This window comes from Micromys minutus, assembly GCF_963924665.1.
Source record: "Micromys minutus genome assembly, chromosome: 1".
Taxonomy (NCBI): domain Eukaryota; kingdom Metazoa; phylum Chordata; class Mammalia; order Rodentia; family Muridae; genus Micromys; species Micromys minutus.
Window position 1 is genome coordinate 9,236,559 of NC_137969.1, and position 12,863 is coordinate 9,249,421.

At 43.9% G+C, this 12,863-nt stretch overlaps 1 protein-coding gene across 1 annotated transcript in view; it reads right to left on the minus strand.

Moving 5' to 3' along the window:
* ANAPC4 (anaphase promoting complex subunit 4) overlaps window positions 1-8,404 on the minus strand; it is a 28,294-nt gene extending 19,890 nt beyond the window's left edge. The window contains exons 1-7 of the mRNA XM_080940277.1: window positions 8,136-8,404; window positions 6,767-6,872; window positions 3,240-3,372; window positions 1,330-1,404; window positions 1,197-1,223; window positions 1,060-1,104; window positions 450-534 (exon numbers count right to left, since the gene is read on the minus strand). Coding sequence (XP_080796403.1) covers window positions 450-534; window positions 1,060-1,104; window positions 1,197-1,223; window positions 1,330-1,404; window positions 3,240-3,372; window positions 6,767-6,872; window positions 8,136-8,264 — 600 coding nt within the window. The 5' untranslated portion in view covers window positions 8,265-8,404. The remainder of the gene's footprint in view (window positions 1-449; window positions 535-1,059; window positions 1,105-1,196; window positions 1,224-1,329; window positions 1,405-3,239; window positions 3,373-6,766; window positions 6,873-8,135) is intronic.
* Window positions 8,405-12,863: the final 4,459 nt, after the last annotated feature.

Sequence of the window (12,863 nt, forward strand, 5' to 3'; positions counted from 1 at the left end):
AGAACATACCAGTACCCTAATATCTGTCCTCCTCCCATGAAGGGACCCACACCAAATACTGAGGAACCAACATATCCCATATTATCTGAGATATCCTCTCCCTTCCTGAGGTACAGCACTGGAAGACTTGAGCTCAGGGCTGCTCTATAACTGCTTTCACATGCCAATCACCCACTTCACCTCTCGCCCACTGCAGGCTTAAAAATCAGTTAAGTCTTCATCAATGGCCCGTGCCAGTCATTTTGTAAAGGAACTCTGACTAATCCACCAGTGGCTCCTGACTGTTGCACACACAGCACCACTGAATTCTCTTACCAAAGTGAACTCTGAACATTTCAACATGAACTCGTGAAAAGGACCAACAACACAAACTCAACTTGCTCTCATCTTGTTCTGTCAGTAATCAGCTGCTATTTTCTAACAGAAACAGAAAAATTTAAAGAACTTACCCCGGTTACTCGGGCAATTTTGAACATCCCATAAGCATAAAGCTCAATAAATCCAGAGCTTCCTCCAAGGACAAGGATGTTCAGCCTAATTGAGAACAATGCAACAAACTGAGGCCCCGCCAACAGCAGAGCGGGCTACATTCTTAAACAAGGCACTACACACATGTGACCACAGCAGGTCCACTACACAAAGGCCTGTCACATTTTTCCCCAAAAGAGTAACAGACTTCCAAGAGCCTAAGAACTTCTGCTTACAATAGAATTGCATGGCATCACCTGCATTTATGCACAATCGGTAACAGAATGACCCTTCTGCCAGCTAACACAGTGCTCAGTTCTCTCATGGAAAAGATAAAAACATTATATTAAATAGGCTTTACTAATTCAAAGTTAGATCTAGAAACTCTAGCACATCTATCCTCTTAAGATACACTATAGTATTACTAAAATCTGGAAGTCAATGGCCACACAGTTGAGCCTGCCACCTGCTCAGAGATTTCAATGCTAATGGTGAGGTGACATAATGAAGAATCAACTACTCAGCTCTGAAAACTGCCTCAGATACAAAATAGCAGCTTCAAGAGATCAAGTAAGATTCTGTAGGGTTTACCTGACATCTCCCAGGAGCTTAATGATTTCATCAGAATTTTCTTCACTAAAATAAAAACATAAATTGGGTCATTCTTCAATATTAAATTTCAAATAATAAAAGACCACCTTGTTTAAAAATAAGAAAGGTACACTTACCTAAATATTTTTGAGGTGCTGTTGTAACTAGGAGAGAACAGATAAGGTGTACTCTTGAGAAACAATGGTAAACTGGTAAAAGCAGAGGAGAAACTGGCAAGGCTCACGTCAAAGAAATAAAACTGATACATACTTTTTTGGCAACGTGGGCAGCTTAGGCAAGAGAAGGTTGGATTCATCCTCAGCATTATAAAATGATGTTAAAACACTAAAAGAAACAGGAGCCAAGCATTACACAACAGCAAAGATTCTACTTCTCTTTCCATTAAAAATGCAATGTAAAAAGATTCTTAGTTGTGTAACTTTGCCACATAAACACATGTAAAAAATATGCCACCCTTGTAAAACAAACACTGTTAACAACCCCATATAAGAACAGAAAGGGCTAGGACACCCAATGTACTTACACACGTTTTGGTTTTCATGTTTTGTTTCAAAACAAAACGACAAACTGGCCTACTCACTTTACATATCAAGGAATATTAATGATTTTTGTCAACATATGAAATATATTGATATGTATTTAATATTCAGGTAGACTGAGAACTTATAATTTCTGAATTCTAATCTAAGAAACCACAGAAAACAAAGTACTAAGAGTAATTTAAAACAACTGAGATTGTATCATCTAGTGACTAGTTCAATGGCTAATGCAGACCTGAGGATGTGGCAGCCAGGAGAGTATATGAAACTATACCATTAATCCTGAAACACTCTGTAATTTCTTAATTCTTTTGGGGTTATCTGTGTATATGCATGTTCTGCCTGTGTGAATCTATGTATAAAACATGTATGCATAGTGCCTGAGGAGGTCAGAAGAGTTCATTACATCCTGGAATCAGAGTTATGGATGGCTGTGAGCCATCATGTGGATGCTAGGAACCAAACTCAGATCCCCTGCAAGAGCAGCAAAGGCTCTTAACTGCTGAGCCATCTTTCCAGCTTCCTAAAACGGTCTTGACAGCTGGAATTATAGGTGTGTACTACCATGTGTGGATCAGAAATATCTTTACTGCCTTTCCATTCTCAATCCCACTCCCAAATACAGCTGGAAATAATTGGCTGTGGAGTGAGAAGCAGCAACCCAGAAATTACGGTTTTCACACAATGCTGCCCTGAGAGGTCCTAGGACACCCCTGGAACGTTCATCCCAAGCCCTAGAAATGCAGTGGTTAAGAGCAGGTGCCTGGGCTAGGACACAAATCACAAGCCATGTTTTGTTTCCCTCGCCCTCTAGAAAATCATAACTATTTGCAATCCTTGTTTTTTTGAAGATGTGCTAATCACTTTGGTTTCTCTATAATGAACTTCAAACCTCAGGTTAAATCCTTGTCATCTGCTTTTTTGTTTTATTTTGGGATCCACTTTAGAAAGTTGTCTATCAAAATTCATGATTTATAACTTCCTTTGATAGTAATTTAGTGAAAATCAGAAAGAAAACACTATTAGGAAAAAAAAAGATTTTCAAACTTCTTTGTCTCCAATGTAAGCCAGAGTCACTGGTGCCTTGGACTATCCTCACTATAACCCAAGCATTCCTTGTCTACATAAACTATGGGAAAAGTATCCCAAAGAACAAAGAAAAGACAACACCAAGTACTCAGAAGGAACTGTCAGGCTGTCTGCCCTGCTGAGCAATGTTCACGCCCTAAGATATCCATTAACATAGGCTGAAGCTCCTCACAGACAGTACACACACAAATAATAAAATCATAACCACTTCACATTTACAATTTAAACTGAAGCTGCAATGTGTGCACACTCAGCACCAGCACGCATTTCTATTCTTAGCAATGGAGATTTTAGCTCAAGTACTTGTACATGTCTACAACCCCACAACACTTGGGAGGCTGAGGGGCAGGAGGATCAAGTTTGAGAGCAGCCTAGCCACACAACAAGGACATGTCTGGGAAAACATGAGAAACAAGCTCTGAAAACTCCAGTCACCCCAAATCCATCACTGTCAGCACCCCCCGAATCCATCCACTGTCAGCACACCCCAACGCCATCCCTGTCCCCACACCCACACCCTGAGGTACCCACCTGCTTTCCACAGTCACCTCCATCCAATGCATACAAGACACCGGAGCCTCCACAGAGAAAGAGTGCAAGCTTTCAGGCTTTTCCACATCACACAAAATGATTTTCTTGGTATCCGCAAGAGCAAAGGCCAAAACTACAAAGTAAGAAAATAATCAGAATATATTAGCATAACATTTTAGAAAATTATCTGGGCATGTCACTTACTGTTCAGTTTTCTATTCCAAATACATTCTAACTACCTAAAAATTATTTTTTGTAGGCAAGTGGCTCAGAAGCTGAAAAAAGCCCATTGCTAGGCCTGACAGCCTGAGTTTATCCCTGGACCCACATGGTGAAAGAATGAGGCCGACTTCAACAGGCTGTCCTTTGACCCAACACATGTGCTACCAAGCAGTTGCTTTTGCCTTGAAGCTTTTATGTTCTGAGGTTATAATATAATTTCATCATTTCCCATTCCCTTTTCTCCCCTCAAATCCTCCCATATACCTTCTCTGCTCTCTTCCAAAGTTATGGCCTCTTACATTCCTAAATACATAAGTACAACCTGCTCTATCTGCATAATTTGGCATTGGATAATCAATTTTGTGCTCTTCCCCGGGGAAGATATTTCTCCTGTGCTTGACGTCCTTATTGCCTATAGTTCTTTGAGGTATTGAGGCCTCCTGGGCTTTCCCTGCCCATAATATTAACAAGTCTATTATTGTTTTCTTTGTTCAGTTCCTGTTTAAGCAGCCATGTTGGTGAGACTTTTATGGGTGTTGTCTATTTTTGTAAGTAATATTTTAAAAACTGAAAAGATCTTTGCATATAGTTAAATCCACTATTAAGCTTATTGTCAACTGTTCAAACATGACCTGTCTACCTGTGGATCCCAGTCCCCTAAATGAGCCACCTTGTCTGGCCTCAATGGGAGAGGATGTACTAGTCCTGCAGGACTTGCTGTGTTGGGTGGGGGGGTGAGAGAGGAGTGGGAGGAGGGGCTGACACTCCAGTAATGTAAAGTGAAAGAATGAATAAACAAACAAACGGGAAAACATGGCCTGTCTGCCACCTTCCCACGGATTCTACTAATTAACTTACACCACAGTCTCTAGACTGGGAACTTCTGTCAACAAGAAACTAAGGGTCCCAGGAGATTATTTTTTTATATCAAGAGACAGCACAAACACCACCCACAGACAGAAAGGGGCTCCACATGTTGTTTTCTTGAAGTCTTCTTGTTCTCTTTATCCCATCCCTAGCTAAAAAGTAAGGCGTCTGTGCAATATCAGCCTGCCCTCTGACTGTGCCTGAAGGAACTGGTTAGCTCCTCTATGTAATGAGGCTCATCCTAACATAGGCAACTTCAGCACTTCCAGGCTGACAGTGAGCTTCACCTCACTTCCCTACAAGCGACTTGGCTGAGGAGAGGAGCTAGACTGGCCTGTTTTGGTTTTTTTTTCCTTTGATGGTTTTGTTTGTTTGTTTTCTGTACTGAACACTGAATCTATATGGTGTTCCACACATTCTACTACAAAACTATATCCCTCAGACTCAGAGTCAGTAATCCTCCTGCCTCACCATTCCAAATACAGGCCTCACACCACCAGGCACCTTGAAACAATTGCTTCCTAACAAAGACATGAAACATTCTGTTTATATGAGACACATTTTAACACACATTCGGTTGTAATGATTTCTCCAGGAGATCCTTCCTATACTTTTAGATGAATAATAAAGTCCTCAATGTTACTCTCAGTTTTTTTTTCACGAGTCAGGTGTGGTGGCTCATCCTGGGGTATGAGGAAGGAGGACTGTCATAAGCCCAAGGCCAACCTGGGCTACAAAGTGCAACCCTATCTCAAAATACAAAACAATAGCAAAACCTCCAATCAGTAAAATAAAAGTGTGAAAGTGATTATTTTCTTTTACTAGTAAAATAAAAGAGCAAGCAGGAGGCCCTGAGTTTAATAGGGGTGGGGTGCAAATGTGTGGGGGACAGAGGATAGTTTGTGGGGATCATCTCTCCTGTCACCATGTTTGGCAGCCAACACTGGCCCACATGCCTCTGGTTTTATGTGCTCTTTTCATCTTCTAAGACAAGGGAGTAGAGAATGACTATGCTTACAGCATTCCTGGACATTCTGTGTTTAGGAATTAATCTGAGGAACCGTCCTCCCACATGCTGGCACTGGTGTGAACTACAATATGAAGACACAGTGGCTAGTGTATTCTTAACCTTCAACATGGCAAATCTGTTTAACCTATCAGGATAGCACCTATCAAATGAATTCAGACCAAAGTGTACATAGAACTCTACACACATTTTATCAGGCATATGGTCAGAGCTGCTAACCAAAACAGTTATCGCTAGGTGATATGCTCCCAAACAGGTTTTAAATACTTATATTTAATCTAAAACAACAACAACAACTAAGCAGGAGGACATACTCATTTCTTACAGAACCTTCAGGCTTGTTCAGCCCTTTGCTGCAGTGACGCAATGTTCTTAACTATGACATTCACACAGAGAACTATGCGGTCACATAATCATGCCACAAAAAAAAAAAAAAAAAAAAAAAAAAAAAAAAAAAAAATTAAAAAAAAGAAATCTTCCACAAACAAAGAAACAAAAATCCCAATGTTTTGAGCATGCTAAAAATTTTGTGTTGGGCCACATTCACGGTCATCCAGAGCCTATGTGACTTATAGACCACAGGCTGGACACCTTGATTAGCCTCAAACTGCAGGCCACAACTGTTTACTATTCTAACACTGCTCAAGAAACTACCCACTCAAAAAAACTAAACAAAACACACACACACACACACACACACACACACACACACACACACACGCGCGCGCACACGCACGCACGCGCGCACACACACACACACGCGCACACACACACGCGCACACATACACACACACACACGCACACGCACACACGCACATGCACGCACACGGGAGATGAATGATCTGAGCCACAACAGCAGGAAAAGACCTGCTGGAAATGGATGCCCAGTGGGTGGTTCCTCAGGAGTGGTTTACATAGAGAAGATTTATGAACCTCACATTTAGTGCTAACTGAATTGGGGGAGGGGGCTGTGATGTCACTGAACGGACTCCTGAGTGGTGAATGGTACTTGGATCAAATGACATAGGACAAGAGAGCAGAGAGAACCAAAGCCAAGTGTCTGTAAATGTGTCAGACTCTGATTTTATCTGCCACAAAACCAGGGCTCATTAAAAAGTTATCCTTGCCAACAACACACTTTCAAGAAAAATATTTTAAACATTCTAAAGAGGAAAAAAAGTCTCAAGCTAGTATTTATAATTCTAATATAGGGCCAGTCACAGTAGATAAAACATGTTCTTAATCCTAGCACCTGGGAGGCAGAAGCAGGCGGGTCTCTGTGAGTTCTAGTGCAGCCTGGGCCACATAGAGAGAAACAAAACCATAATTCTGATATACGCCAAGAAAAATGCGTTCCTTTTAGAATTTATTCGATGAGAATAAAAGATGCACGTTTGTAGCATTATCATACGTTTGCCATCTGGTCTCCAGGCCAAACAGGTCACTTCTTTTCCTGTACTTTCATTTGGTGGAAAACTCCAGACTCGATGAAAACTTGCCAGGCGATGCAGTAAAACCTAAGACGAAAAGATGCAATAGCAGAAAGCTGCAAACTAGTCTGCAGAGATAAAATAAACCTACACCCACAGAGCACAAAGTTTAATGACTACTTTTGAGTATTTAGCTATCTACAGAGCAACTGAGTGTGTCCAAATGAATGTAAGACATTTTCAAAGAAACGGGTGAACTCAGAAGGCCCAACTTAGCCCTGCACTCTACACATTTTCGTTTTTTTTAAAGTACACGTACAAGTGTTTTACCACCATGTATGTTTGTACCGCATTTGTGCAGTGCCCAAGAAGGCCAGAAGGGGGCATGAGTTCTCCCTGAAACTGGAGCTACCCACAGTTGTGAGCACCCGTGTGGGTGCTACGAACCAAGCCAAGGTCATCTAGAACAGCGAGTGCTCTTGATGGCTGAGATGTATCTTTTAAGCTTACTTTCTTGCAACGGTTAAGAAGCCTGTCCCAGACAGGAGACAAAAGTAACAGAAACTGCACCAAAAAGTAGCCGTGGCATAGTAAAATAACAATACGACTGCACTCTTAGCCCAGGCTTTCAGCTCCGTCGGCGGCCACGGATGTCGGAGCGCCAGGACACACAACTCGATAAAGTAATTTGGCACCGGAAGCTTCCCTGGATGCTAGGACTTCCTTACCGCCTAGTTTTACATAGGAGAGAGGTGTGAAGTGGCGCAGATGAAGGGTTCCTTTCGAGCTGGCTGCCAGGTAATAGTAATCCTCCACAGAAAGTTGGGTATGTTCCGGTTATACTTGATGACGCGTGTTCGTGCTCCTAATGTTAGAAATGCTAACTGACAATGTTCATAATCATTGTGCCTGCAATTGTGCGGAGCACAGCCTTTCCACTGGGAGATCTTTTAACTAGCTAGATGTAACAAAGATGTAAAACCTCGGAACCAAACACCCTGTGCAACAATTGCACGCACACACACACATTTCCAGTTGGACTTGACAGCTCCTCTTCATTCTCTACTAATCTGAAAGCCAACTTTGGACGGGGTCTAATGTTGCATCCCTGGCCAAATCAATTCATGGAGACCTGGGTGTGCAGAACTTTGATGGAATTTGTTCTTCTGGCCATACAGGAAATGGAATATACACCATGTTTGGCAGGCACGGTCCTTTACACTTTCTCTTAGAGTTAACAGCCACGCTGAGATCTAGGGGCAGGATAAATATGTGATTCGCCATGTCTGCGAAAGGGGAAACTGAGGCTCGAGAGTCCCAGCACAGGCGAACTCTCAGCGGCTCACTTACCTCGCCTGTAGTGTTGGCCAAAGCAATGAGATCTCGCTTGGGTGACCAGGCCAAGAAAATAATCTCCTGTGGCAGTTGCTTCTCTCCCACCACCCGAAAGGATGGGAAACAGGTCGGGAAGCGCAGCATGGGTGCGGCCCTGCAACTACGCTCACGCGAAGGCCGCCGGAGCACCCGGCCACAAAGCTTTGGCGCAAAGCCCTGCCAGCAGCGGTACCTGCCAGACTCGCAAACTCGGCCTACTCCTAGCCAGCGGCCTTCCCCGCCCTCTCACTCCGCCCTCCGCGCTCGGAGGAAGCTTCCGGCGCCGACGCCAGGAAGTCCTCGCGAGAGGAAGTGAGTGGCACAGCGGCGGCGCGCTGCTGGGGCGGGGAGACTTGGGCGGGGCTTGATGTAGGGCGGAGCTCTGGGAACCGGGCGAGCGAGTGCTCAAGGCCAAGTTGGCCCTGGCTACGGCAGGGGTGGGCGGGGCTAGAAGCCAGCGGAGCGTGGCTAGGACGTGGCTGGGCGTGGCTTGGGCGGAGCGAGCTCTGGTGTCCCGGACGTGGGCTACCCTGGGTTGCCTGGTGCCCACCCAGCAAGCACCAAAGGAATCCTTAACAGTGTATACGCAGACCTGTGGGAACCCTTCCATGTCTTTCCAGTTTGCTCAGACGTTCACTGCTGTGTAGACAACATCTTGATTATTTTAGGTTTAGGCTCTAATCGAAACTCCCGATCCACACACTGGACTTTCTTTGGCACATTCTCAGCCCTGGCTGCACAGTAGAATTTAGAGCAACAACAACAAACTCTCTCTATCAGACGGCATTTTAGTAAATTACAAGAGAATTAACACTGGACGGAAATCACCATTTAAAAAGAAAACAAAACACTGAATGATTCCTGTTTACAGTTACGTGCTCGCACCCTCCCTGACTGCGGCAAATAGTTCGATTTCTCACCCTATTTAAATGATCACTTAACTTGTAGCAAACTCACCACAGTTAAGAGGAAGCAGGATGTATTCTCTGGCTATCTAAGCATTCAATGGTGAGAAAATGTAGATAGATACTGTCCACGCAACCTCAATAATCAATGTTGATCCCAACTGCACTGGGAGACAGTTTTAAGTATACAGACCATTCTGCAAGATGGGAGAGCACCCTTCTTAGCAAAGTAAGCCTAGTAAGTCTACATTTTATCATCTGTAGTACTGTTTCCCCCGTCATGGCTTGAATATACTTTGCCTAGGGGTTGGCACTATTTGGAGCTTTAGCCTGGCTGGAGTGGGTGTGGCCTTGTTGGAGTGGGTGTGGCCTTGTTGGGGTGGGTGTGGCCTTGTTGGAGTGGGTGTGGCCTTGTTGGAGTGGGTGTGTCATGGGCTTTAAGACACTGATCCTAGCTGCCTGCAAGTCAGTATTCTGCTAGCAGGCTTCAGCTGAAAATGTAGAACTCTTATCTCCTCCTGGAGCCTGCCTCAATGCTGCCATGTTCCCACCTTGATGATGACGGACTGAACCTCTGAACTCAGAGATCTGCATGGCTCTGTCTCCTGTAATGCTGGGATTAAAGGTGTGCACAAACATGCCTTACCTCCAAATCCCTTAATCTGTCATCTCCTAGAACATAGGATTCAGCTCCATTTCACTTCCTGGTGCCCCTTTAACATATGAACCACTTATTTTATATTTTTTTCTTTCTAAGCTTGCTACACTTGTTCAAAAAGCTCTTTATAAGACTTAACCAGAGAACAGTTTCTATCGGGATTTTTTTGAGACTTTCTTTGTCTATATAATTAATGTAAGCTTCTTTACCTTAGACTCAGCTAGACTTTTCAAACAAGGGCAAAAAGCTGTCACAATCTTCACCAAAATACTGCAAAACAGTCTCTAGGCCACATACTGAAGTTCTTCTCCACTGAACCCTCTTGAGACAGGTCTGCACAGTTCAAATCAATCTCAGCAACAAAATTTTCCATGTTCCTACTAAGGTAGCCCATAAAGCCCCACTTAAAACCTTCTACAGCTTTCCAAATCCAAAGTCCCCAAATCCACATTCTTCCACAAAGCATGGTCAGGCCCATCACAGAGATACCCCACTTCTGGCACCATTAGTTAGGGTTTTACTGCTGGGAACAGACAAAGGCAAGACCAAAGCAAGTCTTATAAATGACAACATTTAATTGGGCTGGTTTACAAGTTCAAGGAGGGAACATGGCAGCATCCAGACAGACATGGTGTAGGAGGAGCTGAGAGTTCTACATCTTCATCTGGAGGCCACTAGCAGAATACTGACTTCCAGGCAGCTAGGGTGTGGGTCTTTAAGCCCATGCCATAGTGACACACCTACTCCAACAAGGCCACACCTCCAAATAGTGCCACCCGCTGAGCAAAGCATATTCAAACCTCGACACCACCACTACTTACTGGTTTTTGGAAAGAAATCCAGAGACTAACTCACGTGATTCCAGTTTGAAGAATTTCTAGTAAGAGTTCTAGAACCATAAAATTTGCATTTATATGAAACACACACTTAATGTGATTATTGTTACATATGAAACAAACACCACACTTCACAGTAAGTAAATGCATGATAAACTATTAGCACATTTATCTATCTTAAAGGAAGTTTCAGATTTGGTAAAAGAAAAAAAAAGTTAACATAGACTTGCTCAATATAGTTTAAATAAATCAAACCAAATGTCCAACCGTAGAACTTTTTTTTGAAGATATAATATATCTATCCTGAAGAATTCCCCTTTTATAGGCATCAATTCTCCTATTTATGAAAAGGTACAGATCACTAAACAGCATGTCCAATTATGGTGTCTTTTTTGGGCGGGGTAGCTTTCGAAAGTTTCATACTTCTACTTATAAAAGAATGTAATTGAAAAATTAAGGAGTGGTAATTGGCTTTCTTTGGGTTGTTGTATGGGAGCCATTTTGAACTTCCTGCGATTGCCGGCTGCATCCAGTTACTGATAAGCTGCTAGGCAGCAGTGCAGGGTGCTGGATAAGCATGTAGGCTGTGCAGCCTCGCGCTCATGAAGAAACAGGCCCACCTCCTTGGGTTCTCTTTGCTTCCAAATGGGAGTCTCATTAAGTTACCCAGGCGGGCTTCAAACTCACGACTCAGCCTTGGTGTCTTAGGGTTTCATTGCCGTGAAGAGACACCATGACCAAGGCAAGTCTTCTAAAGGCAATCATTTAATTGGGGCTGGCTTACGGGTTCAGTGGTCTAGTCCAATGTAATTGTGGCAGGAAGCATGTCATGCAGGCAAACATGCTGTTGGAGGAGTTGAGAGTTCTACATCTTGATCTGAAGGCAGCCAGGAGGAGGCTCTAATTCCACACTAGGCAGAACTTAAGCATAGAAGACCTCAAAGCCCGCCTCCATAGTGACACACCTCTTTCAACAAAGCCACACCCACTCCAAGAAGGCCACGCCTCCTAATAGTGCCACATCCTGTGGGCCAAGCACCGGCATACCTATGGGGGCATACCTATTCAAGCTACCACACTTGGTTTTTCAGAGTAGCTGGGATTCCAGGCATGCCCAGTTCCAGACTTAGTACCCAAGTGCACACTTAACATCACAGCTCTGCTAGTTTACAGTGTCCCGTGTAAGTGAACACTGAGAATCTTTGAACTGACCGCTGATAGCCTCGCTGAGATCTTCGGTCATGCTGGTGCTATTTCCCTCAGTGTCGCTGAGCTAACATGGACACTGACAGCGCCTGACGCCAAACAGGAACGTCCTTCTCTTCGCTTTACTGCGGTGACCTCCTTAATGACCCATGCCTTAATGTTCTGATTAAAATCACGTCAAATACGTGAGACCGGATCTTCCCTTTGTATCTGGTGGCAGTGTTCCTTCTACCCGTGCAGCTCCAAGCGCGGCCTCTTGTGGAACACAGGGAGCTGAGGCAGAACATGTTCTTCTGCACAGCATTTCCTCCTGCACGGCTGGTATGCATGTGCACTGACTAGCACATGCTATTCTGCATGTCAGCTTCCCATGAACGCAGGTCATACGTGATGCCGATCCAGTCAAACTCGATAAAGGCAAGACACTTCTGTCAGCTTCTAATCTATACAGAGCTAGAAACATGCACCAAGTTATTCTAATGTATGGAAGGATTTAAGTTCCCTGAAGAAAACATGTGTGTGCGCTAACACACACACACACACACACACACTCATAATTCATTTCACTGGCCAGAGATGTGCTGAAGCTCTCTAGCTCTATAGGAGAGGACAAAGAGCACATGTGAGGAGGGGTCAGCAAATCAAGGGCTCTTTGTAAACTGCTTTTCATATTTCCTTTCTACATTACACTGAAGTGGGTGGGCACCAACGAAAGGTTTCTTTTTCCTCCCAAAGCACAGCTGTTCATTTTCACTAAGTTCAAGGCTCCAGTGTCCTCTCAGCACGGTCACTGTTAGACCCTGTTACAAACAGTCCTCTTCTGTATGGTAAACGCTGACTGAGTCTGACTTCCCTTTCCTCTTTTAAAAAAGACAAGAGCAAATCCTCTGCCTGCTTCAGGTGTGTCTGCTACCTCAAAGCGTCTCAAAACCTGGTTCTTTCCCCCAAATTTTACTAAGCACCTACGGGGCATGAGACAGACGTAGAGAGCCTAAATCTTGTAGAGAGAGGGAAATAAAGCTGTACACAGAATACTAAGGTGAACACCTCCGGCATGGCGCAGAAGGCTGAGGGACTCGGAGGCGTTGACTAGTAACTC